Source organism: Podarcis bocagei (assembly GCF_964188305.1).
Source record: "Podarcis bocagei genome assembly, chromosome: 5".
Classification (NCBI taxonomy): domain Eukaryota; kingdom Metazoa; phylum Chordata; class Lepidosauria; order Squamata; family Lacertidae; genus Podarcis; species Podarcis bocagei.
In genome coordinates this window covers 4,183,582-4,211,488 of record NC_138129.1, presented here as the reverse complement: position 1 = coordinate 4,211,488, position 27,907 = coordinate 4,183,582, and the positions used below count along the sequence as shown (strand labels likewise).

The 27,907-nt window shown below is 51.2% G+C and overlaps 2 protein-coding genes and 1 pseudogene across 5 annotated transcripts in view; 1 reads left to right on the top strand and 2 right to left on the bottom strand.

Annotated features, from left to right (window-relative positions):
- Positions 1-221: 221 nt before the first annotated feature.
- Positions 222-22,427, top strand: COX4I2 (cytochrome c oxidase subunit 4I2). Its single transcript, XM_081196776.1, has 5 exons — positions 222-417; positions 8,397-8,493; positions 14,034-14,195; positions 15,757-15,888; positions 21,850-22,427. The coding sequence occupies exons 2-5, from the start codon at positions 8,397-8,399 to the stop codon at positions 21,984-21,986; spliced, it is 528 nt and encodes a 175-aa protein (XP_081052902.1). The 5' UTR covers positions 222-417; the 3' UTR covers positions 21,987-22,427.
- Positions 7,099-7,660, bottom strand: LOC308587592 (elongin-C pseudogene; annotated as a pseudogene). Its single transcript has one exon. The product of its transcript is annotated as an elongin-C pseudogene (transcript).
- A 1,752-nt stretch (positions 22,428-24,179) lies between the features above and the next one.
- BCL2L1 (BCL2 like 1) overlaps positions 24,180-27,907 on the bottom strand; it is a 53,779-nt gene continuing 50,051 nt past the window's right edge. For all 3 annotated transcript variants that reach the window (XM_081196738.1, XM_081196737.1, XM_081196739.1), the window contains exon 3: positions 24,180-27,027. In XM_081196738.1, the coding sequence (XP_081052864.1) occupies positions 26,890-27,027 (138 nt within the window). In that variant the 3' untranslated portion in view covers positions 24,180-26,889. The remainder of the gene's footprint in view (positions 27,028-27,907) is intronic.

Below are 27,907 nucleotides of genomic sequence, written 5' to 3'. Positions count from 1 at the left end.
TAGCTTGGAGTGTGCAGCCGTGTTTGTGTACAGGAAGGGGTGGGGGGTGACTGGCTGGCCTCTGGCCTCTGTCCAAGTCCTGCTTTCTTCTCTCCTTGCTCCTCCTAACTGGCCGCCCTTGCAAATTCTCTATACTGGGGGGGGGGTGTCTGTAGATGAGGAGCCCCCCTGTTGTCCTCCTCCTCTGCTGGAGCCAGGGGGCTGCAGAAGGGAAGGGGCTGGCCAGCCAGCCAGGCAGTGGCCTGGTACATCCCTCCATCTGCCTGCCTGCCTGCACCGGGGTCTGTTCTATAATAAGAGTCTTTGGCAGCTGTTTTGTGCCTTGGCTGCTTGCCAGCCTCCCGGCAGTTGCACTTGGAGAAAGCCTGTTGCCTCCATTTCCCACCTCGTCCGCTCCAGCTCCTTGCTTGTCCCACGGTGAGTACCCTCCCGCTCGCCCTCCTCCAAGCTCTACCAGGGGCACAACGGCCTGGCTAGGCTAGGTAGGTGCTGGCACCTCTGAACCACCAGGCTGGGAGAACTGCCTTCCTGCTCGGCTCCCCGGCACATAACGGGAAAGTCCGCTTGCCATCCGACTCTGGGGAGGCAGATTTGCCCCCTCAATGCCTCCTCTGCCCCAGATTTCTGCCCGCCAGGCCCAAGGTTTTGGCACTGCACTCCCTCGACACATTTTCCCTTCTGCGTCTCTTGTTTCCTTTCGCCTTGGAAACTTTCTTTGCTCTCCTCCAGGCCGTGAATGGAGGAGGCCAGAATTTCTTCGGGAACAAAGTAACTTTGTAAGAGTTTGGCGTTACAAGGCAAAGCTTGGCTTCCATTCTCCTCCTCCAGCAATGCCAGGGCAACTCTCCTTCTTGTGCCCCCCACGAGTTTCCGCTTGGATCCCCAAAATGTCAAACAGATGGATCCTATCCCCGCTTTAAAAACTGTCTGGAATCCTCCAGGGCAGAAGAAAGTCTTCTCCACAGTGCCCAGCAAGAGATTTGGGGTATCTGTTGCCCAGTGCCAGGGCCACCCTGAACCCTCTCTCTGCCTCGAGTGCCTTTCTCCGTGTCTAGAGGTCAGACAGGACGGGTCCTCCTCAGCGGCCACCTTCTCTGGTGGCTGCCGGCCAGAACCAGGGGCTGCTGGGACGCTGGAGGACCGGGGGTGTGTGCCAGGCCACTTTCACTCCTGCTGGCCGAGCTACTGCAGGTGTGGCCAGAGAAAGGCGGCTTCAGGTGTTTAGGATAGCCAGATCTCTAGGCCTCTGGCACCGAGGAAGCTGCCATTGGGTGGACCATTTATTCTACCACCCTCTCTCCCTTCCACCCACCCACTGCCGGTCTGATTTTGGAGACAGGGCTTGTATCTCGGGCACCTGACACCTTCCAGGCATCGACAGAAGCTGGGTGGAAAGAGGGCTGTGGTGTGACTTGCAGGATTAGGGATGCTTGACCTATCCAGGGCTGTGCGCACACCGTGCATTTAAAGCATGTGACTTCCCCCCAAGGATCCTGGGAACTTTAGTTTGTAAAAGAGGCTGGGAATTGGAGCTCTGTAAGGGGTGCGCTGTGGGTTAAACCACCGAGTCTAGGGCTTGCCAATCAGAAGGTTGGTGGTTCTAATCCCCGCGACGGGGTGAGTTCCCGTTGCTCGGTCCCTGCTCCTGCCAACCTAGCGGTTCGAAAGCACGTCAAAGTGCAAGTAGATAAATAGGTACCGCTTCGGCGGGAAGGTAAATGGAGTTTCCATGCGCTGCTCTGGTTCTCCAGAAGCGGCTTAGTCCTGCTGGCCACATGACCTGGAAGCTGTACGCCGGCTCCCTCAGCCAATAAAGCGAGATGAGCGCTGCAACCCCAGAGTCATCTGTGACTGGACCTAATGGACAGGGGTCCCTTTACCTTTAAGGGGTGAACTATAGTACCAAGGATTCTTAGGCGGTCCAGAGGCTGGGCAACACGAGAACGGGGCCTTTTCAGTGGTGGCTCCCCGCTTGTGGAATGCTCTCTCCACAAAGGCTCACCTGCCGCCATCATTACATATCTTTAGGCACCAGGCAAAAGGAACCCTTTTTTGTCTTTGGATTGGCTTGGGATGTTTTAATGTTACCAGGGCCATCTTTACCCAAGGGTGCAAGGGGTGCAGGGCACCTGGGTGCTGAATTCTGGGGGGCGCCTGGCGCCCCCTGCTGAAGCCTCCTAAGCTCTTAACTATCTACCTGTTATGAAATAATAAATAATTTTGATCAAGCTAGAAAAACAAAATACATAGGTATTACCAAAATGTATACCTACTGTTTCACAAAAGGACTTTTGATTTTGTGAGCTCATTTACCAAAGATGCACCGCGCCGGTGCTTGTCATTCTCAATGGCATGCATGCGAAATTAACTAAATTTGGGGGCGCTGGGTGGTTCTTTGCACCCCAGCGACATCATTTTGAGCATCTGCGCATGCGCAAGTGGCGAAAACCAGAAGTAACGTGCTCCGTTACTTCCGGGTTGCCGTGGAGCACAACTTGAATGCGCTCAACCCAAAGCGCATTTACCCCAAGGTATGACTGCACCATATTTTTCACTCCATAAGACGCATTTGATCATAAGACGCACCTAGTTTTTAGAGGAATAATAATAATAATAATAATAATAATAATAATAATAATAATAATTTATTATTTATACCCCGCCCATCTGGCTGAGTTTCCCCAGCCACTCTGGGCGGCTTCCAAAAGAATATTAAAATACTGTGATACATCAAACATTAAAAGCTTCCCTAAACAGAGCTGCCTTCAGATGTCTTCTAAAAGTCTGGTAGTTGTTGTTCTCTTTGACATCTGGTGGGAGGGCACTCCACAGGGCAGGCGCCACCACCGAGAAGGCCCTCTGCCTGGTTCCCTGTAACTTGGCTTCTCGCAGTGAGGGAACCGCCAGAAGGCCCTCGGTCCTGGACCTCAGTGTCCAGGTAGAATGATGGGGGTGGAGATGCTCCTTCAGGTATACTGGACCGAGGCCGTTTAGGGCTTTAAAGGTCAGCATCAACACTTTGAATTGTGCTTGGAAATGTACTGGGAGCCAATGTAGGTCTTTCAAGACAGGTGTTATATGGTCTTGGCGGCCGCTCCCAGTAACTGGTCTGGCTGCGGCGTTCTGCATTAGTTGTAGTTTCTGGGTCACCTTCAAAGGTAGCCCCACGTAGAGCGCATTGCAGTAGTCCAAGCGGGAGATAACCAGAGCATGTACCACTCTGGCGAGGCAGTCCGCAGGCAGATAGGGTCTCAGCCTGCATACCAGATGGAGCTGGTACACAGCTGCCCTGGACACGGATTTAACCTGTGCCTCCATGGACAGCTGTGAGTCCAAAATGACTCCCAGGCTGCGCACCTGGTCCTTCAGGGGCACAGTTACCCCATTCAGGACCAGGGAATCCTCCACACCTGCCCGCCTCCTGTCCCCCCAAAACAGTACTTCTGTCTTGTCAGGATTCAGTCTCAATCTGTTAGCCGCCATCCATCCTCCAACCGCCTCCAGACACTCACACAGGACCGTCACCGCCTTCACTGGTTCTGATTTGAAAGAGAGGTAGAGCTGGGTGTCATCTGCATACTGATGAACACCCAGCCCAAACCCCCTGATGATCTCTCCCAGCGGCTGCATATAGATGTTGAAAAGCATGGGGGAGAGGACAGAACCCTGAGGCACCCCACAAGTGAGAGCCCAGGGATCTGAACACTCATCCCCCCCCACCACTTTCTGAACACGGCCCAGGAGGAAGGAGCGGAACCACTGTATAACAGTGCCCCCAGCTCCCAGCCCCTCAAGACGGTCCAGAAGGATGTTATGGTCGATGGTATCAAACGCCGCTGAGAGATCCAGCAGAACTAGGAAACAGCTCTCACCTTTGTCCCTAGCCCGCCGGAGATCATCAACCAGTGCGACCAAGGCAGTTTCAGTCCCGTGATGAGGCCTGAATCCCGACTGGAAGGGATCCAAATGGTCCGCTTCTTCCAGGCGTGCCTGGAATTGTTCAGCAACCACTCGCTCAATCACCTTGCCCAAGAATGGAAGATTTGAGACTGGGCAATAATTGGCCATTGTGGCTGCATCTAAAGATGGTTTTTTAAGAAGTGGTTTAATAACTGCCTCTTTCAGCGGGTCTGGGAAGGCTCCCTCACGGAGGGAAGCATTCACCACCCCACGAAGCCCATCGCCCAGCCCTTCCCGGCTAGCTTTTATAAGCCAGGATGGGCAAGGATCGAGGAGACAGGTGGTTGGTTTCACTCGTCCAAGCAGCCTGTGCACATCCTCAGAGGTAACAGATTGGAATTGATCCCACACAATTTGACTAGACAGGACTCTAGCACTCTCCCGCCCCGGCCCTGCTCCCACGGTGGCATCTACCTCTTCCCGAATCTGAGCGACTTTATCTGCAAAAAACTTTGCAAAATCATTGCAGGAGATCATGTGGCCCGTACTGGGCCCCGATGTAGCAGGTGGTTCCGCCAAATTGCGGACCACCTGAAAAAGTCTCCTGCTGCTGTTTTCTGCAGATGCAATAGAGGCGGTGAAGAAAGTCTTCTTCGCCGTCGCTACTGCCACTTGGTAGGCTCGACATTGAGCACTAACCTGTGTCCAGTCAGCTTCAGAATGGGTCATCCGCCACCGGCGCTCTAGCCGTCTCAACGATTGTTTCATTGCCCTCAGATCCGTGGAAAACCACGGGGCTGTCCGGGCTCCATGCAATCGGAGAGGGCGCTTCGGAGCCAAACAGTCAATAGCCCTGGTTAACTCCACATTCCAGCGGGCCACAGGGGGAAAAAATATTCTGAATCAAATGTTGTACTAAACTATTTAATAAACTACCGGTATTTCAGAGTGAGAGTGAGAGGGACAGGAGCTTTATGTTTCTTTAGCATGCGCACTCAAGGAGCGACAAGCGGGGAGGCAGCATGCCCCCGGACGGACCCAACACAGGAACCCCAGCAGCCTCCTCTCGTGTAAGCGGCTCCTCTCCTGCTTTGCTGCTTCAAAGCGAGCCACGGAGGAGGGAAGGAAGGGGAGCCATGGATCCTCCGCTTGCGACTGCAGCGGGATCCTGCCACCATCCATAGGCATTCACTCCACACACAGACATTTCCCCTTTTTAGGAGGAAAACATTGCGTCTTATGGAGCGAAAAATATGGTAAGTGCTGGAGATGCAAAGAGGTTGAGAGAATGCTTTTTCATATGGGGTGGACTTGTAAAAGGGTAAGAGAGTATTGGGAAATGATCCATACTGAATTGGAAAAAAAATGTGTAAAACTACTTTCCAAATAAACTCAAGAGTCCGTTTTGTTGGGGATAATTCAGACTGAAATTCCTAGGCATCAAAAAAGGTTATGATGTATGCCACTCATATGTGCAGGGTATAAATAATAAATAATAAATATTATATGATCATCGCCATCACCATCATCATAACTACTGCAGTCTGTGGTTTGTTAGCCCCCAAACGGAAAATGAGCGAGGTCCCAGCCAAAGACGAGTGGCAACTTAAGCTGACAGAATATGTGCAGCTTGCAGACTTAACATATAGAATAAGAGAACAAGAAGAACATACGTTTAGAGAAGATTGGAAAACGTTTATTGAATATATGGGAAATAACTGTGTGCAGCTGAAAACACCGGCAGTATTAAGATATATAAGTTATGATGGATGCAATAATGGAATACTGAATGGTATAGTTTCTGTAAAATCTGCAGGGATTTATGATATGTAAAATGAACCGTGGAAAGAGAGGAAGGGAAGTCATTGATATATTAAGGATGTAAAAATGAGTACTTTAAATTGTGAAACAGAAAATTTAATAAACAAATTATATACAAAAAAGAGAAAGAAACTGCAGCAAGGGAGAAATCTTCTTGTGCCTGGGTCCTGCTTGCAGGTTTCCCATAACAGGCCCCTGTGAGAACAAGATACTAGCCAAGATGGGCTACTGGGTTAATCCAACAGAGCCTCTTTCTTATATCCTTCTATTCACAACAACCCTCTTTCTACTCGGGCCCTAAGAAAGCAGCTTCTTCTTCTGCCATGGGGTGGATCTTGGAGGGTGTCGGAAGGGTGTCCCTCTGTATAGGGCATGATGCGCACCCCGCACGAGTGCTCTGCTTGGCCGATTTCCCACCCATGGCCCTGGGCCCCCGGGTCCTGTGTCACAAAGTGCTGGACTTTGGAACCTAAAAAGTGCATTTCCCGGAAAGTCCACCTTGCCCCACATTCCGAGCCCAGACGCGGCCAGAAAGCTCACAAGCGGAGCAAAAGGCTTCTACTCTCTTGCTATTTATTCCCACTATCTGGTCACCAGTGGTAGAGACCTCCTGAATATGAAGGTTCGGCTTTGCTGTCCTGTCCTTGCTCTGAAAAGTTTTGGAGTGTGAACACCGTATCCAGACGACACGGTTACCAGTCCTTTCCAGATATTTCTTCTTTTTTTTTCTTCCCCCCACTAAATTAGCATGTTTATTTGTCAGTTGGTAAGAAGTCTGTTACTTATGTAAGCAGCCAAACAAAATCAGAGCATAATAATAATAATAATAATAATAATAATAATAATAATTATTATTATTATTATTATTATTATTATTATTATTATTTATTATTTATTATTTGTACCCCACCCATCTGGCTGGGTTTCCCCAGCCACTCTGGGCGGCTTCCAACAAAGATGAAAAATACACTAAAATGTCACACATTAAAAACTTCCATAAACAGGGCTGCCTTCAGATGTCTTCTGAATGTCAGGTAGTTGTTTATCGCTTTGACATCTGATGGGAGGGCGTTCCACAGGGCGGGTGCCACTACCGAGAAGGCCCTCTGCCTGGTTCCCTGTAACTTGGCTTCTCGCAGGGAGGGAACCGCCAGAAGGCCCTCGGCGCTGGACCTCAGTGTCCGGGCAGAACGATGGGGGTGGAGACGCTCCTTCAGGTATACTGGACCGAGGCCATTTAGGGCTTTAAAGGTCAGCACCAACACTTTGAATTGTGCTCGGAAACATACTGAATGATTCCAATGCAAAATCACTGTGAGCAATAGCTTCTGCAGTGACCATTACATGTCTTAACCAAACATACAGAATATTGCCATATGATAAAGTTACTACCTGAACTACGTGCATTAAATATTGGGAGGAAAAAAGGTTTACATTTTTATTATAATTTACTTTAACAATCTAAGATGTTTGCGGCCATCAGCAGTTCCAGTGCAATTTCAGGTGCAATTGGAAATTCAGGGATCTCTGTAGGGCTGTTAGTGTAGCGAACCGTATAGGTGAAATACATGCATACTTTGGATAGGACGTGGGAAGGAATCTCTCTGAAATTCACTTCATTTGTTTCATTTTCTGCAAATTGTCCTGAACCATTCAACATAGCTTTTATTGTTCCCGATGTGAGTGCAGGCTCTCTTTTAACTATGAACTCATGGCCACCTGAGGATATCAATTTCACATACATAACATCAGGGCCTTCACAGCCCCCATATATCTTCTCTTCTCCATCCATCTCTTCTTATCAGATGCTTGGTTCTTTGCCCCTGGAGCCTTTGCAATAATATCTCTGCCCTGCCAGCGCCTGAAAGATATTCGCCAAGTAGCCTCTCAGGCCCCTCAAGGTTCCAGCCGGGACAACCGCCCTCCCTCTGCCCAAAACCCTCCAGATATTTCTTCAGAACATAGATTTAATGTGCACGGGGGTGCGTGCGTGCGTGTGTCTCTCTCAGCCTAAACTACCTCACAGGGTTGTTGTGAAGATAAAATGGGAAAGGGAGCACCACGTGCACCATCTGGAGCTCCTTGGAGGAAAAGGTGGGATAAGAATGTAAAAAAATCATAGAATTATAGAATCATAGAGTTGGAAGGGACCCAAGGGCCATCTAGTCCAACCCGCTGCAATCTCAGCTGGATGCATTGCTGGGGGTTAGACTAGATGACCCCTGGTGTTCCCTTCCAACCCTAAAATTGTGTGATTCTGTGATTATTGCTCTGGTCACTGACTTATGTACACCACCCTGAGTGAGAAAAGGGTGGGATAAAAACATGATAAATCAATAAGTAATAAATTCCTTTTTTAAAAAAGGCCTTGGTGAAGACTTGACGTTTTCATCCCCAAAAAAGTTTTTGATTTGAGTTCCTACTGAAATGAGGCTGCATTTTAATCTTGTTTTTAAGTTGTGTTTCAATCAATTGTTTTTATACCTGCTGTTAGCCGCCCTGAGCCCAGTCTTGGCTGGGGAGGGCGGGGTATAAATAATTTTTATTTTTATTAAAAATTATTTATGCTTTTCATTTTACAATGAAAACAAAACATAAATTTGAATCCTTCCACATCATATTTCGACTTCCCTCACCCCTGTTTTTTACTGTAATAAAATCCCTTGGCCTTGCAGATGCTGTCGCTGCCGTCCTTGCGGGTGGGCATCCTGACCGGAAGAAGGGTCCTGGCTGCTGCTGGTGTCCGAGCAGCCCATGGGCATGGCGGACATGGTAAGTGATGCTTCTGCCGTCATCTCTTGCTCCCGTTGTCCTTTGGGGCAAGTGGTCCCCTTCTAAAGGGGGGGGGGGCATGGCTTGAGTTCTCTAACAGCTCTCAGCACCCAGAACAAACTTCAGTTCCCACGATTCCTTGGGGGAAGCCAGGACTGTCGAAAGTGGCGTTGTGTTGTTTTAGATGTATGAGGAAGATGTGGCCTACTTTTTAAGGTGCAGGTAAGGACGCGGGTGGCACTGTGGGTTAAACCACAGAGCCTAGGACTTGCCGATCAGAAGGTCGGTGGTTCGAATCCCCGTGACGGGGTGAGCTCCCGTTGCTCGGTCCTTGCTCCTGCCAACCTAGCAGTTCGAAAGCACGTCGAGGTGCAAATAGGTCGGCGGTTCGAATCCCCACGATGGGGTGAGCTCCCGTTGCTCAGTCCCTGCTCCTGCCAACCTAGCAGGGGTAGGTATGGTCAGGGGTCCCTTTACCTTAAGTGTGTTGCCCAGCCCTCGGTGTTGTTAGTAGGGATGCGAGTGGCGCTGTGGTCTAAACCACTGAGCCTCTTGGGCTTGCCGATCAGAAGGTTGGCGGTTCGAATCCCCGCGATGGAGTGAGCTCCCGTGGCTCTCTCTGGAATGCGGATCCTACCCAGGGGCGACCCGGGACATTTTGGCGGCTGAGGGAAACCACAAAACGACATCCCTTTCGATCCCCATTGGAGACAGCTGCATATTCGTGCGTTGCACAGGGTTGGATGAGGGGGCTGGATCCCCAGGGACCTGTCCAAATCTTACCATTGTTATGCCCCATCGTTCTCCCCGGACACTGAGGTCCAGCTCCAAGGGCCTTCTGGCGGTTCTCTCGCTGAGAGAAGCCAAGTTACAGGGAACCAGGCAGAGGGCCTTCTCGGTGGTGGCACCCGCCCTGTGGAACACCCTTCCGGCAGCCCTGTTTAGGGAAGCTTTTAATGTTTAATAAGTTATTGTATTTTAATATTCTGTTGGAAGCCGCCCGGAGTGGCTGGGGAAACCCAGCCAGATGGGCAGGGTATAAATAATAAATTATTATTATTATTACTATCTATTATTCTATTATTCTAAATTATGAACCTACCCAGATCATCATTGGAGTGCCTTCTTGGTGTGCCTTCTCCATGGGAGGTCCAGAGGGTGGCAACATGACAACGGGCCTTTTCGTTGGAGGTTTCTAAGCAGAGATTGGATGGTCATCTTCCATGGATGCTTCAGCTGAGATCCCTGCATTGCAGGGGGCTGGACTAGATGACCCTTAGAGGTCTCTTGCAACTCTACAATTCTATGAAGACTGCATTAAGCGTCCCAGTGTGACCCAGTTACAAAACCTTTGCAGCTTGTTGAACCTAAAAAAGGAGGTGGAAAAGAGGGAGTCAGCCTCAAGAGATCTTCCCTCCTTACAACTTGCACTTGAGAGCTAATCGCCGTAATGGCGAAAACAGTAACATTGCGTTGACACAGTATAATTAAGGAAGCAAACTACACTGGTAATAATATATTTGGAAGAACTGCAAAGACAACAGATAAAACATTGACAATGCAGCAGCCACCCAACCATCACCCCCGCCAAAAAAAAAACCCTCCCCACAAGCAGCGCATATAACTCACCAGCATTTTGCAAACAAAATTAGGGACGTGCTTTTGACACCCCAGTTTCCACAAAAAGGATCTCTGCTGAGCCCCCCCCCCAGAAAAAAATCATTACATATTGCGGAAGGCTGAACATGTAGCTTCTGGCTCTCGTTATATTTATTTACTCAGCAGTAGTAAATGCTGATTTCAAAGCCGAGGCGGTATGTTTGTTGAGTTAAAAATACACTAGAATACTAGTCATCCGACAATGGCTTATCAGCAGTTTGAATTGCAAGGTTCTGCAGGAATAATCAGATGCACAAATATAGGCTAGGGGACGTCTGGTTTAGCGGTGCAGGTGAAAAGGATCTAGAGGTTTTAGTAGACCAAAAGCTTAACATGAGTCTACAGCGCGATGCAACAGCAAATAAAGTGAGTGATATTCTAGGCTTCATCTACAGAAGTCTAGTGTTCAGATCAAGGGAACTCATTTTGTTGTTTAGTTGTTTAGTCGTGTCCGACTCTTTGTGACCCCATGGACCAGAGCACGCCAAGCACTCCTGTCTTCCACTGCCTCCCGCAGTTTGGTCAAACTCATCCTGGTCTCTTCAAGAACACTGTCCAACCATCTCGTCCTCTGCTGTCCCCTTCTCCTTGTGCCCTCCATCTTTCCCGACATCAGGGTCTTTTCCAGGGAGTCTTCTCTTCTCATGAGGTGGCCAAAGTCTTGGAGCCTCAGCTTCAGGATCTGTCCTTCCAGGGAGCACTCAGGGCTGATTTCCTTCAGAATGGAGAGGTTTGATCTTCTTGCAGTCCATGGGACTCTCAAGAGTCTCCTCCAGCACCAGAATTCAAAAGCATCCATTCTTCGGCGATCAGCCTTCTTTATGGTCCAGCTCTCACTTCCATACATCACTACTGGGAAAACCATGGCTTGAACTATACGGACCTTTGTGAGCAAGGTGATGTCTCTGCTTTTTAAGATGCTGTCTAGGTTTGCCATTGCTTTTCTCCCAAGAAGCAGCCTTTTTTAATAGTCCTACTCTATTCTACCTTGGTCAGACCACACTGTCTGGAATACTGTGTCCAGTTCTGGGTGCCACAATTTAGGAAGGAGGTTGACAAGCTGGAAGGTGTGCAGAGGAGGGCAGCCAAGAGGGTTTTGGCAACCAAGCCTTATGAGGAGCAGGAGCAGTTGAGCACAGAGCTATTCCCCTATAGATTGATCTCCACCACAGACAGGTTAAGCGTCACCCATCAGATGGCCTGTGATATGGACAGAATTCTCCTACAGGGAATGTAGAATCCCCTCTGAGCAGTTTAACTCCAGGCTCAAAAGAATGCAAGGCTTAAAAGCAATCCTGTTTTGAGCCTGCTGTCGCCGTAGGGATTGTGTTTTGGTGACGTCTACGATGCTGTTTTTACTGCCGTTTATTTCACGGTAATATTTGGCTTGCTTGGGTTTCTACAAGCCTCCCTGAGTTTCATTTTATCAGAGAAAATGGTTGCCTTGACATGTGCTCCTTGGAGATGATGGTGCAAAACATCTGGAGGGATGGTTTGGCACAAGGGAAAAGCGCAAAACTCCTCTCTCTCTCTCTCTCTCTCTCTCTCTCTCTCTCTCTCTCTCTCACCACGTGGCTCAAAGTTGCATAAAACTCCGTTCAATCCTCAGACAGAGTCAGCTGCAGAGGGGCTGGTGGTCTCTAGCTTGGCCATGTTGCCTGCTTTACAAGCTTCTAATTTGAAGGGGTGTCAAGAGCAGGGGTGTAGGAAGGGCGTAGGGGGTGGGTTGCCCCGGGTGCCACTCTGGGGCCTGCCTCCCCCCAGCTGTAGAGCAGCCGAGGGCGCACGCAGTCTGTATGGGCGCCGCTTGCACGGCGTCCGTATGGGCTGCTTCTTGCACAGTGACCGTACAGGCTGCCGCGCATGTGCACTCTGTACAGGATGCCGCACATGTGCAGTCCATACAGGATGCCGCACATGCGCACATCATAGAGGATGCCGCTCGTGCAACAGCCCGTACAGTCGCTGTGCAAGTGGCAGCTCTTACGGAGTGCTTATGTGCGGCATTCCGTACGGAGTGCGCATGCGCGGCAGCCCATACGGTCACTGCACATATGCACTCCGTACGGGATGCCACACATGCACAGTCAGTACAGACGTCATGCGTGCGTCACTGGGCGGTTCGCCCCACTCCAGGTGCCGGAGAGGGTTCCTCGGCCACTGGTCGAGTGTACAGGTCCTCTATTTCAGAGGCTCCCACAGACCACTTGAAAGTGGCTGAGGGTCTTGATTTTTCTGCCCGTTGTAGCAATCATAATGTGCCAGGCTAGATGCAGCAGGCTTTTCAGTCATAATCTTTATTGCTTCCTTTATTTCTTACATATATATTGCACACTGCTGTATTGCAATTTGCGTTCCACAGAATTAAAATTGCAGTACAATAAAATAAAAAAATACATAAGAGACGGAGCCGTAAAAACACAATATAAATCAATTGGGTTCTTTGTTTATTTTGTTTCAGAAACTTTATACACCGATCGATTGGTTTTATAAAATAAAAAAAAACCCTCAAAGCAGTTTATAAAAAGATAATGCAATGTTATGTACTGAGTTGAATAGGATCCAAAAGGCAGCAGTCTGATTGGTCCTAGAACAATGCAGCAGTATGATTGGTCTGCAGGAGCCACCCAATCCAGCTCCAGGTGGAAGTGAATCCGCAACCTGATTGGCCTACAGGAGAATTCCTGAGTTAGCCAATCACATGCAGCATATTGTGTAAATAATGTATATAAAGCAGATATTGTGAGGGAACTTCCATTCCTCCTCACCACTATGAGCTGAATAAAGAGCATGAAATCCACTCTCGACAACGAGTATATTTCATGCAAGAAAAAACTACAACCATACTGTAAAGCATACAAAAGTTAAAATACTAAAACAGATTAAAATTGCCTCAACTTCCTAAATATCTGGCTTGTCTTGTCTAAGCAAGTATGTTGTTTGAAGCTCTCCGCTATGTTTGCTCAGTTTGAAGCTCTCCCCTATGCATGTGAAAGCCCTGCCAGTACGATGGCGGTTTCAAGATAAAAGACCCCTGAGAAGGGGGATCTCCAGGCCTCTTGCAGGGGTTGCCTACCCAGAGTTTGCAGCACTCAGACAGCTGACTGGGCAGGTTGATGTGTCACCTGGTCACAGCCTCCCCTGCTATTAGCCGAGATTCCAGCATTGCAGGGGGTTAGACTAGATGATCTCTGGTACCCATCCATCTCTACAATTTTGTGATTCTATGGTGAGACATATTGTACTATTTAAATGATAGGCAGTGCACAAATTAAAAGTGAAATAAAATGAAAAACATTTCAAATTTTTAGTATTTTTTAAAATTCAGTGGTGCCAATATATTTAGTGTAAAAAATGGTAAAGGTAAAGGACCGCTGGACGGTTAAGTCCAGTCAAAGGCGACTATGGGGTTGTGGCACTCATCTCGCTTTCAGGCCAAGGGAGCTGGCATTTGTCCACAGAAAGCTTTCTGGGTCATGTGGCCAGCATGACTAAACCGCTTCTGGTGCAATGGGACACTGTGATGGAAACCAGAGCGCATGGAAACGCCATTTCCCTTCCCACCAGAGTGGTACCTATTTATCTACTTGCACTGGCATGCTTTCAAACTGCTAGGTTGGCAGGAGCTGGGATAGATCAATGGGAGCTCACTCCGTCGTGGGGATTCGAACCGCCGACCTTCTGATCGGCAAGCCCAAGAGGCTCAGCGGTTTAGACCACAGCATCACCCACATCCCTATAATTAGTGTATGCAAATTTAATGCAAAAATGACAACTTTTTAGCTTGGGGGGGAATGTATAAGTGGCCACCCTCATGGCTGGTGTGGGGATGTGCCCTAGCCATACTCAGGTTCCTCTCTGCTGTTCCTCTTTCTCCCTAGTTGCAGCCCAAGAAGATCTCTCGGTGCCTATGTATTATGACACGCGCAGCTACCCGCTCCCAGACGTCCCCTTCTGCAAGGAGATGGACACTTCGCAGAAGGCCCTTAAGGAGAAAGAGAAAGGATCCTGGAAGCAGCTGAGCAACGAGGAGAAAGTGGCCCGTACGTAGCAACAGACTGGCCCATCCAGGGGTGACCTGCTGGGCTGGAGAAACCTGGGCATCCCCACAGGGCCAAGGCGATGTTTTGTGGGCAGCCTCTGTAGGGTCAAGCCACACTAGACAGGCAAGATAGAGGCTGCACCCTAAGTTGCCAGCCTTTTGGGATGTGGGAGTAATTTAACTCCCATTTAAAGGTGAATCACACTTTCTGCCATAAAGGGAGATACGGCCACCCTCGGAAATTCACACTTACCTGAATTTTGCAATGCAACACTTACCTGAATTTGCAATGCAATTCTCCAAAGGTATTGTTCTGCTTTCCTTTGGACCACTTCAGCAAGGTCAAGAGGGTGTGGTCTTGTGGTCTGGGCAGCCCAGGACCTCCAGACCCCAGGGAGGTCACTCCAGTGCTGCTTATGCAGCGGTTTGACTTCACCCTCGGAGGCACACTCCATTGTCTCTCGAGACAGATGGCTGCCCACTATATTCTCCAGCCATGCCACATGTATAAAAATGCATCCATAAGGGGGAAAGTGAGCGTATTAATGAAAGTTAACATACAAAATGCATCTTATCTGGAGCAATTGCTCACAAAAATGTGCGAGCGAGCAAAAATTGTGAACGAAAATTTGGGGAGCATGTGCCCTAAAGTGCTGAAGAATTTTCATCAGCATGAAAGGAGAGCTTTTAAGCCAGTGAGAATAAGTTTTCTCACCCTGAGATATTACTCAGAGCCAATTAGAGGGAAAGGAGGTGAGTTGGCCACTGAAGATGGGCTCCTGGGGTTACTCTGGAGAAGGTTTGCAGGAAGGACACCAAGGAGTTGTTGTTCTGCCTGCTCCAAAGCTAAGCGTTTAGGAACACTGAAAAGACAAAGCACTTCGTTTTCAAGAGAATGGAGGGCATGTTCTGTTATGTATAAATGTACCTTCAGGGAAAACACACCTTAAGGCGCTCCAAAATATTAGAGCACTCCAAATCATTTGCAGAAAACAGATCTAGCTGGAAGCATCCCTCAGAGATCTGATTCAATTGTTGCACCGCATCTCTTAATTCTTATTACAGTGGTACCTTGGGATACAAACTTAATTTGTTCCGGAGGTCTGTTCTTAACCCAAAACTGTTCTTAACCTGAGGCGCACTTTCACTAATCGGGCCTCCCACTGCCGCCGGCACACGATTTCCGTTCTTATCCTTGGACAAAGTTTGTAACCTGAGGTACCACTTCCAGGTTAGCGGAGTTTGTAACCTGCAGTGTTTTAGAACCTGAGGGGTTTGTAACCCAAGGTACCACCGTATTGTATAATGATAGGATTGTTGCATCATCTTAGAAGGGGGCATGGCTGTGATGTTCACGAAGGGGTCCCTGCACGTCTGAATTTTCTGTTCCGCTCCTGCCTGGAGCTGCCATCTTTGGCTGCCCATCACACCTGCATGGGAGACAGGGAACAGCCGGGGCACCCCTGCCAATCATCCGGAGGGGCAGGCAAGTGAAGGCACAGAGAGCCTGAGCAGGGGAGGTGGGTGGTGTGGATCCTGACCCTGCTGTGCTTGCCTTGCAGTGTACCAGCTCAAGTTCCACCAGAGCTATGCAGAGATGAACAGGCCCTCCAGCGAGTGGAAGACGGTCCTTGGAGGAATTTTCTTTTTCATCGGCTTCACGGGATTGATTGTCTGGTGGCAACGGGTCCATGGTACGGAAGTGGGAAGAGGAGGAGGAAGAGGAGGATGGGTGGCTGTGGTGTGGATGAGAATCCCAGTGGTGTTTACAGAGCTCCCGCCCTTTCCTGGGCATCTGTGAGTCTTCCAAGGCAGGCAGAAATACCACCGGTGCTGCCTCCTCCAACAGCCGCATTGCTGGGCCAGATGGTGGCTTCACCTGTGGAATTTTGCTCCTACGCACAACTGCTGAAAGCACAGAGCCTCATCTGTGCTGGGGGAAGTACTTTGAATTTAGGGGTTTTTTTGCTTCCAAAGCCACCCTATGCTGAGGCAAATAATGGGCTCATCTACCCAAGAGGGCTGGAAGCCTCTCTCACAGGGAAGGACCATAGTTTGAGCATCCGCCTTGCATGACAAAGGCCCAAGGTTCAACCCCCAACATCTCTGGATAGGGCTGCGAACGCCCCTGCCTGAAATGCTGCCGAGCTGCTGCCAGCCAGAGTTGACAGCACTGAGCTAGGTAGAACAATGGCAGACTCAGTATAAGCTAGCTGGTTGTGTTCCTGTGTAAAAATAGCCTAACTCGGAAGGTGCTGGACTCTTTGTTGTTGTTGTTGAGTCGTTTAGTCGTGTCCGACTCTTTGTGACCCCCTGGACCAGAGCACGCCAGGCACTCCTGTCTTCCACTGCCTTCCACAGTTTGGTCAAACTCATGCTGGCAGCTTTGAGAACACTGTCTCACCATCTTGTCCTCTGTCGTCCCCTTCTCCTTGTGCCCTTCATCTTCCCCAGCATCAGGGTCTTTTCCAGGGAGTCTTCTCTTCTCATGAGGTGGCCAAAGTATTGGAGCCTCAGCTTCAGGATCTGTCCTTCCAGGGAGCACTCAGGGCTGATTTCCTTCAGAATGAAGAGGTTTGATCTTCTTGCAGTCCATGGGACTCTCAAAAGTCTCCTCCAGCACCAGAATTCAAAAGTATCAATTCTTCGGCGATCAGCCTTCTTTATGGTCCAGCTCTCACTTCCATACATCACTACTGGGAAATCTATAGCTTTAACTATACGGCCCTTTGTTGGCAAGGTGATGTCTCTGCTTTTTAAGATGCTGTCTAGGTTTGTCATTGCTTTTCTCCCAAGAAGCAGGCGTCTTTTAATTTTGTGACTGCTGTTACCATCTGCAGTGATCATGGAGCCCAAGAAGGTAAAATCTCTCACTGCCTCCATTTCTTCCCCTTCTAGTTGCCAGGAGGTGATGGGCCCAGTGGCCATAATCTAAAGAGATTCTAAATAAGACTTTGGATGGCTGCCTGCCAATAATTCTTGTGATTCCAGCATTGCAGGGAGTTAGACTAGATGACACGTGGGGGTCCCTTCCAACTCTACCATCTTTGATTCTGGGATTCGACTCTGCCTGGCAGCAATTCTCCACCCCAGAGGGCTTTCCCCACGGGAGATGCTAAGGATTGAACCACGGACCTCTGGCATGCAATACATCGACTTTACCACTGAGCTACGCAGCCCCTCCCCAAATTGAAGCCCAAGGTAGACATCTCACTTGGAGCAGCACCTATCCAGATTCCCCTCCCAGGCAAAGCTTCCTTGTACAGGACCTCTTTCGTCCTTTGTGTCTGAACCAGACTGGATTTATCTGTCTCGGTAGGTGAGGCATCGGTGGAAATCCAGCCAATTTCGCTGCTTGAATCCTTCCCCTCCCTTTCTTCTTTCTACCATTATTGGTGGGTGATTTTTCCAGGCTGTCTTAATGCTTCCCCTTCATTCCGTCTGGGTCGTGCTCCCACTGCCCGGCTGCAGACGTAGGCTGTGCTAAGACATAATGGCTTGAGAAAAGAGGTCTTGAGGCAGGCAGCCTTCGCTCCTGGTTCACACTGCCCATGATTCTGTAAATGCCATTTCCCCACTTAGGCCAAATCTACGCATGAAGCAGAATGAGGTCAGAATTAGGTGGGTCAATTAGACTGGGCTGCTTAAGATTGCTAGTGGAGGATAATACATCTGAACGCTCATGGGTGTTAAACCAAGCAGAAATGCACCACACCAGGGAAAGAAAACCAGTAGAAAACCAGCGTATCACTGGAACCTGTCTTGATGTGCTGGATTTCCAAGTGCAGGCAGATTACGATTATTTTACATTTATAACGGAGCGTTCGAAAACAGGGTTCCAACCTCTGCAGCTTGAAGTGGAGCAGTGCATCTGGCCAAGACTCCACGGCTTCATTCTGCTCTATTGAACATTCAGCCTCCACCGACTTAAGTGTGTCAGAGAGTGGGTGGATGTGTAAATTAAAAAGCCTCAAGCTTTCCTTTCTACGGATAATCCGAGCTGCCCTCTTCTGGACCATTCCCAGCTCTGCACAATCCTTTGAGAGACGGGACAACCAGAGCTCTCCTGCTTGCCTGGAGTTTCCAGAAGCGAACCATAAATGTAGCCTGGATGTGGGGAGTTGTGATTTCTTAAGAACACAAGAAGAGGGTCTGGTGGATCAGGCCAATTGGCCCATCTAGTCCACCATTCTCTTCTCACAGTGGCCCACCAGACGCCTGTGGAATCTTCTTCCAATGTTCAGCTTCACTACTGCCTTCGACAGGCCTGAGCATTTAGAAGATCGATTTGCCCCCATGTCAGGCACTGTGCTGGTCCCGTGGGTTACCCGAGAGGTGAGGTCCAAGTCCGGTCCGGGGTCAAAGGTGCAACATGGAGGCAGTCCGTAGTAGCTGGAGCTGGGTGCAGGGCAGGGAGTCGGGTGAAGTCAGGAACAGGCTTGCAAGCCGGGAGCCAGGGCAGGTCGGGAGCTCAGGCACGAAAGCAGGACAGGGTTCAGGCAGGAACTAGCAACCAACAATGTTGCTCCCGCAACTTGGGACTGGCCGGCTTTTATCTGCCCCGAGGCATAGGGCGGCCCCGAACTTCTGGTGACTAGCCTCTCCTGGCCTGGAGGCGAGCACCTCCTGCGGGTTCCCTCCGCCTCTCTGCCCTGAGCAGCTGCAACTCCGGAGGCTGGGGGGTTACCGGACCCAGAGGCAACCTCCGCTTCCCCTGACGGGGCTGAGAGTGGAGCACCTGCAGGCAATGGGTCCTCCATCACCTCAGGAGCCAGAGCAGACTCAGCTGACGCCTGCACCTGAGGATCCAGCACAGGTGAGGACCCTTCAGGCTCATGCCCCAGCCCCGGATCAGCTGGTTCTGGAGGCGGGGACTCCTGTGCAGGCTGGGATTCCTCAGGTTCAGCATCCGAGTCCGAATCCCAGGCCATCACAGGCACAAAAGCAAACAACTTGGAAGGTGTCTGCTTCAAGCCTTGCATCCACGGCTGGGAAATGACCTGCCTAAATCAGCCCCGAAAAAGCTTTTTGGTTTCTGCAGCGTTCCTGCTGCTGGAAGATGCTTTCCAGCAGAGGGAGCGCATGCTTCTCCTAGCTGCGCACCCCAGCCATTCCCCAGGCCAGGCCTCTCTGCCCACAGCTGATGTTCCTGGACCATTGGGGAGTAAACAACCCACAGCCAGCCATGTCAGCCCTGCGCTCCTGGAAATCAGGGTGGGGAGGAACAAAGGGGCCGCTGTTTTCCTCGCACTGGTCTGATGCCCATGGAGCTGTTTTCCTGGATTTGCAATAACAGCCCATCTGCCAAGTGAGGGGTGTGGAATGGCGGGGGGTGGCGGGCTCGGAAAGGAGGAGAAAGGCCAGTTCTGTTGCCTGCCTTTGCAGCAACAGCAGCTCTGGGCTGTTCCCCTTCACGGGGCTCGCCTGGTGCGTAGAAAACCCGCAGGGATGGTGGGGCCCAGTTTATGTGCGCAGCCCAGCGGCAAAGGGCAAGGAAATTAGCGCACCCACTTTCTCACTCTCACTCTGGAGGTTGCAGAAGAGAACTTCACCCCAGGCAGAATTCAGTTTGTTTGGATGCAGAATTGCATTTTATTTTTTTTTAAGTGCACCTAGAAAGCTAAGGGTGGGCCTAATCACTTGCCACAGATTCTCACAGGGCAGGCAAAAAGAAAAAGAAAAAAGGATGTTGCAGAGCTGGAGAAGGGGAATGGATGGAGCAGTTCCCCTGTAGGAACGTAAGAGGAGCCTATCAGACCAGGCCAATGGCCCACCTGGTTCAGGATCCTGTTCTCAGTGGCCAGCCAGATTCTTGTAGGCACAACAGCATCTCTTCCCTCCTGTGGTTCCCAGGAAGGAACCTGCTTTTTAGTTCAGAGAAAAGGCAGATGAAAGGGCTCATGATAGGTAAAGGTAAAGTGACCCCTGACGGTGCTCCTCTTGCTTTATTGGCCGAGGGAGCCGGTGTACAGCTTCCGGGTCATGTGGCCAGCATGACTAAGCCGCTTCTGGCGAACCAGAGCAGTGCACGGAAATGCCGTTGACCTTCCCGCTGGAGTGGTACCTTTTTATCTACTTGCACTTTGATGTGCTTTCAAACTGCTAGGTTGGCAGGAGAGGGGACCGAGCAACGGGAGCTCACCCTGTCGCGGGGATTCGAACCACCAACCTTCTGATCGGCAAGTCCTAGGCTCTGTGGTTTAACCCACAGCGCCACCCAGAGAAAGGTTTTTTCCTCCCTCTCTCATAACTCTAGAACTCGGGGACATTCCACGGAGCTGAATGTGGGAAGGTGGTCTGTTAGCGCCAAGGTCACAGGTTTGATCCTCGTATGCGACAGCGGCATATTCCTGCATTCCAGGGGGTCAGACTAGATGATCCCGGCGTTCCTTCCTATTCTATACTTCTAGGATTCTGATTCTATGCAGGACAGATAAAAGGACTTCACGCAGCACAGTTAAAACTCTGATAGTGACGGCCGCCAAGTTGGATGGCTTTGAAAGAGGAGTAGACAAATTCGTGGAGGAGCTACTAACCATGATGGCTATGCACCTCCGTTACCGGAAGACGCAGGCCTCTTGCTGGGAGTCAGAAGTGAGGAGGCGGCTGTGATATTCGAGTCCTTCCCATAGGCATCTCCTGAGCTGCTTTGCGAAAGATGTTGCTGCACTAAGTGGGCCTTTGACCTGATCCAGATGCAGGGCTCTGTTTGTGTTGAAAGAAATCTTAGCAGACGTGCATTTCACTCCATTAGCCAGTTGACTAAACCTGAACACTTGTCCTGCAAAGCACAAATACTAACAGAATTGTAGAGTCGGAAGGGACTCCATGAGCCATCTAGTCCACCCCCTGCAAGAATCCCTGACAGATGGCCATCTTGTTTAAAAACCTCAGATGAAATGGCTTTGCTTTTTGTTAAGGTGTGGCTGGGTCTTAAGAGGATTTGTCTTAAAACAGGCTAAGATGGCACCCACAAGCTGCAGGTTTTAGAGGATACTTACCAATTAAAGCTTCCATCCTACACATCCTTATCCCTTGAACTCGCTGGGACTGACATCTGAGCAGGGATGTGGCCCAGGTTGTAGCCCAACTAGGAACTTTGCTGTGCTCTATTCTGCGTTCCCAAGGCAGGATGTGTGTTTGTGTGTTTGGGCCCCAGTCCACTTTTTGGTCTTACATATGGAGTAACAACCATACACCGGGGTGGGAACCTATAGACCAGCGGTTCTCAACCTGTGGGTCCCCAGATGTTGTTTGACTACAACTCCCATCACCCCTGAGCTCCGGCCTTGCTAGCTAGGGGTGATGGGAGTTGTAGTTCAACAACATCTGGGGACCCACAGGTTGAGAAAGGCTGCTATAGACCCTCCAGATGTTCCTGGACTACATGTACCATCATCTCTCACTGTTGGCCATGCTGGCTGGGTCTGATGGGAGTTGGAGTCCAGCCATATCTGGAGGGCCACAGCTTCCAGTCACCCCACCCCCCTCAAAGAAAACAAACTACTTATTGTCTTTCTACCCCTTGACCACCCTGGAACAGGATTTGGGAGGCATCAAGGGTCTCCTAACCAGTGTGGGAGAACCTTCCCTGTGACCTGCTTATGATCTTTCTGTTGCCCTCCTCACTTGGCCTTCCCCCGTTGCCTTGACAGTGTTCCCCCCGAAGCCGCACACCTTGACCGACGAGTGGAAGGCCAAGCAAATCAAGCGCATGCTGGACATGCGCATCAACCCTGTGGACGGCTTCTCCTCCAAGTGGGACTACGACAAGAACGAGTGGAAGAAGTAGAGCGCGGAGGCAGAAGTCGGGGAGAGGCAGCCGCGGATCCTGCACGTCCAAGGCAGAATTGACCGCCCTGAGGGTGGCAGCTGGGGCGACGCCTCCCACACTGCCCATGCCCCTACCAGCCCCCTTTGGATCACCTCCCCATGGCCCGAGCCTTCCCAAATCCACCCAATGTGCCTTTGCCTTCCTGGAGCTGCAGGAGGTTGGGCATGTTCACCAGCCGCCTCCGTTCCACTGCAGAGAGACTGGCCCAGCCTCTGCCAACCTGGTGCCCTCTGGCTGTTCTGGACTACAGCCCCTGGCAGCCCTTGCCAGCACAGCCAAGGTCAGCAGGTCAGCCGAGACTGGATTGGACCCAAGCCTCTTTGCGTGGCCTTTCCAGCAGCTCCTCTTAAGCAGCCTTGCTCTTTCCCTCCATGCAATAAAACACTACGTTGTCCATCAGGCTGTGGTTTGCATCTCTCTTGGGTAGCCATAGGTAAGAGGAAAGGGGGAACCACCTGGGGTTCTGGCAGGATTGTCACTGCCTTTGGTCAATGGATGCAAAGCTGCCTTATCCTGACTCAATCCTTGCAGCTTCCAGCAACTTTGGATCCAAAAAGAATCCCCCGCTCCTTTTAGGAGCTCAAGTCGCTGGAAGCACCAGGGATCGCATATCAACAGTCTGCTGGATCAGGCCAATGGCCCATCTAGTCCAGCATCCTGGTCTCACAGTGGCCAACCAGAGGTGTGTGGGAAACCCAAAAGCAGGATTTGAGCAGAAGAACATCTTCCCTTCCTGTGGTTTCCAGCAACTGGTATCCAGAAGCACTGCTATCTTCAACTGAGAATAACCATCATGGCCAGTAGCCTTCAATAGGCCTCCTTGTCTAATCCTCTTTTAAAGCTACCCACGCTAGTGGCCATGGCTGCCTCCTGTGGGAGAGAGTTCCAAGGTCTGCACAGTCCTAAGTACGCGATTGTGCATTACTGCTGGTTTAAAGGTAAAGGGACCCCTGACCATTAGGTCCAGTCGTGGCCGACTCTGGGGTTGCGGCGCTCATCTCGCATTCTTGGCTGAGGGAGCCGGCGTACAGCTTCCGGGTCATGTGGCCAGCATGACTAAGCCGCTTCTGGCGAACCAGAGCAGCACATGGAAACGTCGTTTAACTTCCCGCCGGAGTGGTACCTATTTATCTACTTGCACTGTGACGTGCTTTCAAACTGCTAGGTTGGCAGGAGCAGGGGCCAAATAATGGGAGCTCACCCCATCGCAGGGATTCGAGCCGCCGACCTTCTGATCAGCAAATCCTAGGCTCTGTGGTTTAACCCACAGCGCCACCTGCGTCCCTACTGCTGGTTTAGATGGCCTTTTTTCTGATCCAGGTTACTCCCGACCATGAAAGGCAAGACAGTCTTGCCAGGTTCACACAGCTTGCTCATGCTCCCCCTTAAAGAGCACACAGAGAGGACAGAGATCCCAGCCACCTTTCTCCCTTTCTCCAGCAGGCTGTGATGCAAACATCTGCCTCCCACTCAGCCCGATACTCCAATGGCCTCTAAGCATGGAGGCTGCAGTCATCACTTCTCCTGCAAGCCAGGCCTTGACAACCCTGTGCCTGCCATGTTTCAGAATACAACTCCCATCAGCCCCAGCCAGAACGGTTGCACTGACATCAACTCCAGCATCCCACAGGCATGCTGGCTGTAGCTGATGGGAGTTGTAGTCCCAAATATCTGGAGAGGGCAGTAGGTTGGCAAAGGTGGCTGTTTGTGTTCATTGAATTCTTTACTAAAGTCTCTCTCCCCCCCCCCCTTCAACCATCATCTAGAAAAGTGTTCCCCAAATTTGGGTCTCCAGCTGTTTTTGGACTACAACTCCCATCATCCCTAGCTAGCAAGACCAGTGATCTGGGATGATGTGAATTGTAGTCTGAAAACAGCTGGAGACCTCAGTTTGGGAAGCATTGATCTAGAATATCCTAAGATTCTTGGCTTTTGCCTTTCATTTAAGTTCATCTGCCTGCAAAGATGTGCGAAGCCATCAAAGGCAGCAGAATGGGACTTTATGACCTAGCACAGCCTTCCTCAGCCAAGAGGCCTTCTCCAGTCATTTTGAACCCGAGCTCCCATCAGCCCCAGCCAGTGCAAGGGGCTCTCAGGGGAAAGGTGATATAAGAGGCAGCAGAATCCCAAAAAGCAAACCGGGCCAGATAATTCAAACACCACAGTTTTATTGGTGGAACTGAACTTTCATCTTCAAATCAAACTCTTTCTCCTAATAGGGGGTGCAGGTGGGGCCTGAACACAAGAGGGATGGGCGGGCGAGCTCCAGGTTCAACATTCACGCTTTAATTCAAAGGGGCCAGAGAGGGCGAGGTGGGGGGAGGCTCCCGCTGCCACATGGGGGGGGCCCTGCGCTCCCTTGCCCAGCCCCCGCCACGTCCCGTCCTCGTTGGCCGGTTTTGTGAAAAATGAGGTTAACTGGGAGGAGGGGAAGAGCACAGTCAACACACATAAATACAGACATACAGTTAACAAAAATAGTATTATTGTATTCACAACTGAATAAAAACTACTCTCCGATATATACAGCCGAGCATGTACAGGGTGGCGGGGAAAGGGGGCAGGCAAGCCGCACAAGGGATTCGGGCAGGACAGGCGGGCATTGTGAGGTTATGTCATAAGCGGACTTGACGTTAGAGCAACCCAAGGGGTTCAAAATGGTGCGACCCACAGAGGGAGGGACTGGGCATTTTGCGAGGGGCCTCCACCCCACTCCCCCCGAGTCAGAACCAGGAATGGGAGCTTGCGCATACCCCCCCAACCAAGCCCACCCCTCCCCAATTCCCTTGGCTGCTGCAGAGACCAAGAGAGAAGCAGACTCCCCACCCCCAAAGGAAACATCGCTTTCTTTTCCTCTCCCTACGGCCATTTCTGAGTGGCCTGCAGAAGCGGCTTCTGAGCACAGCTGGCTTTGAACACCCAAGGCCCCCCCAGTGCCCCATCCGCCCCCTTCGACCCTGCGGACCAAGGCCCCATGGCCGCAGCTAGGAGAGGGGTGGGCGATGAATGTAAAGCACTGAGGTGGCGCCGTCAGGCAAGGCCCAGCCTTGGGCCTGGGGCTGCCCTGCATCTAGAACACCCACTCCCCGCTTTTAGGAAGCCCACTGTGCCAGACCGGCCGCTGCCCCCCACCCACACAGCTCTCCCACTTGCAGGGAGGGAGAAGAAAAAGTGCTGGCGTGCGCACGCACACCAGCTAAATCTGGGGTGGCAGGCAGTGGGTGGGAGAAGCAATTTCTGCCACTCTCTGCAGAGCCTTGGGGAAGCGGACGCACGCCCAGGCAGGCAGGCAGGCAGGCAGGCAAACACAAACACACACAGACAGACACAAACCACCTCTTCCCATCAAAAACATAGCCTGGTCCAGCACACGCTGTTGATTTTTGCTCTTACTGGAAGTTCTCTGGGCTGCCGCCAGGGAGAGTCCCCGGAGAGCCAGCCTAGCAATTAGCAGCTGATCATAAACACCTTCCAGAGGCTGCTCCGGCTAACGGACTCTCGTCTCCCTTCCTGGCAGCCGGTCTCTCTCTCTCCCCCCCCCCCGCCATCTTGCGCCTGCTCTTTCCTTGTAACCGACAGAGGACGGGCTTCTTCTCATTGCAGAGGACGGGAGGGGAGGCGTCTCTTTCGAGAGAGGGGGGCAGGGCCGGGGAAACGGAGACGTGGGCCAGGACCGTGCCCAAGGGGCCAGTGCAGCCACCCCCAGCCACACTGGGGACTATCACTCACCCCAGAAGGTTGAGCAGGACAGACGGGGATGGGGGTCATTAGCTGAGGGCATGGGAGTCTAAAGGGAGTGCTCTGGACTGCAGTCCTCACTGCCAAAAGCTCCTTCCAAAGAAAGAGGCTTGTCCGCCCCCCCTGCACATGACTGGCCTCCATTTCCTTCAGGTGTGCAAAGCGAACACTGGCCTGCATCCTGTGGGGTGCTGAGGATTAGCACAGGGCTAGGGAGACTCCCTTAGAAATAAGCTCGGAAGGGATGGACACGAGACCCGCGGCAACATTGAGACCCCTCTTGACCGTCCACTGGGAATAAGGGGAGGCGGATAAGTTTGGGAATAAGAGGTTGATAGTGGATCCTGCCTTTGACTGTTCCCATTCCAGGGCTCCCATGCACTTGCCTCATCCTTCCTCCAGCCCTACAGAACAAGGGGGTCCCTCAGAGACGGCACCCCCTTCTCCTACGCTCACTGCAGGGTCCCCTCTTTGGTCATGGGAGGGGAACCCTCAACACACTCCCACATGCAGGAGGCTCCCACGCAGGTCAGCACTAAAGGAGTCTCTCTCCATCGGACTTGCTGACCTCGGAAGGCGTTTGCAGTGCTAGAGCTCGCTAAACCCAAAACGACCCACGTGGCAGAACACACACACACACACACACACACACACACACACACACTTCCTGGAAGTAAAGCAAACAAGAGCCAGGCCTGCCTTAGGGGGGCTTTTAAAAAAAATAATACTCAACCACCAAACGAAATACCAGGAATGTGAGTAAAAGTGATTAAAAGGAGCAAGGGAAGCCCGCTCCTGGGGGCGGGCTGGGGGGTTTGGAGGCACAGCACCCAAAGGTGGGGAGGGATCCAGGTCCCTACGCATTGGAACAGTAACCTGGGGTTGGTTGGAGGTGTCTGTGGGGCAGGAGGCACCAGAAAGAGGTCTGTGAGTTGTTAGGGGGAGGGAGAGGATGACACCTGGGGTCAGAGTGGGGGGTTTGCTACACGGAGGCCCACCCCCCGTCTCCACCCCCCCCTGGAATGATCGCAAGGCTGAGGGACAGGATGCGCAGCGCGTCCCTCGGCGACGGAGCGCAGGCCGAGGTGGGTGGCGGCGGCGGCAGCGGAGAGTCCGTCTCTGGCTATTTGCGGCTCAGGAGGGAACCGAGAAGGACGACCCCGGCCACGGTGGCCCCCGTCCACAGCCACTTGTTGAAGCGTTCCTGGCCTTTCCTGCTCTTGGCCGCGGCGTCGTTCCCGTAGAGGTCCACAAACCTCTCCTGGAAAAGAGAGAGAGGGAGGGGGAAAAGAAGAAAAACGAGGGTGAGATGTGAAGCAAGGCAAAAAGTTTCACTGACAGCTGAGATCATGGGTGACAGAATGAGACTGGGAAGGGCAATAGCTCAGGGGCTTCACCTGCAGAATGCCCCAGGCTCAGTTAACAGCAGCACCTCCAGGTAGGGCAGAAAGAGACCCCCTGCCTGAGCCTCAGGAGAGCAGCTGCCAGTCAGTGTAGGCAGTACAGATCTGGCGAGACCAATGGTCTTACTCAGCGCAAGGCAGCTTCCTGTGCCCTGTGCTCCAACATGCATGAAAACAAGGTTCTTCCTACGTGGTCAGAAGGCGAGGAGGACTGCTCTGGCAGCTCAGCAGGGAAGAGCGCCGTGAGCAGGACTGAGCTGAAGCACCACCTCAGGGCTCCAAATGAAGGAGGCTGAAGGATCTGGTGCAATTTAGCATGTGCTCTCAAGTGGGACATGGTGAACAGGAAGCCCAGGTAAGGCTCTGTCACAGCACATCCTCAAGGAACGGATAAGTGATGCACGAAGTTTTATAAACCACTATTCATTAAAAAAAAGTATCAGAGAGGTTAACGACAATTGTACATGAAAGCATACGGAAAGTTGGAATCAGAAATCAGCAAACTGTTGTGGAAAGATGTATTCTTAATAGCCTGCTTAAGCCTGAGAATCACAGAGAGATGAGACAAGCCTCCGTCCACCCACCCACTTCACATTTCTTCATCAAAAGGTTAAAAGAAGCCACAGTCGAGAGCCTTATTTTCTGGTGTGTGGCTTTAACTTGGGTGCAGCTGACAGCATAAACTGTGTCGTTAGAACTGCACAAAACTCGCAGCAAACAAGTACCAAAGAACAGCCT

Coding starts and splice junctions, on each gene's coding strand:
- COX4I2 (XM_081196776.1), top strand. CDS start 8,397: ATGCTGTCGCTGCCGTCCTTGCGGGTGGGCATCCTGACCGGAAGAAGG. Junction 14,196..15,756: donor CAACGAGGAGAAAGTGGCCC/GTACGTAGCAAC, acceptor CTTGCCTTGCAG/TGTACCAGCTCAAGTTCCAC. Junction 15,889..21,849: donor CTGGTGGCAACGGGTCCATG/GTACGGAAGTGG, acceptor TTGCCTTGACAG/TGTTCCCCCCGAAGCCGCAC.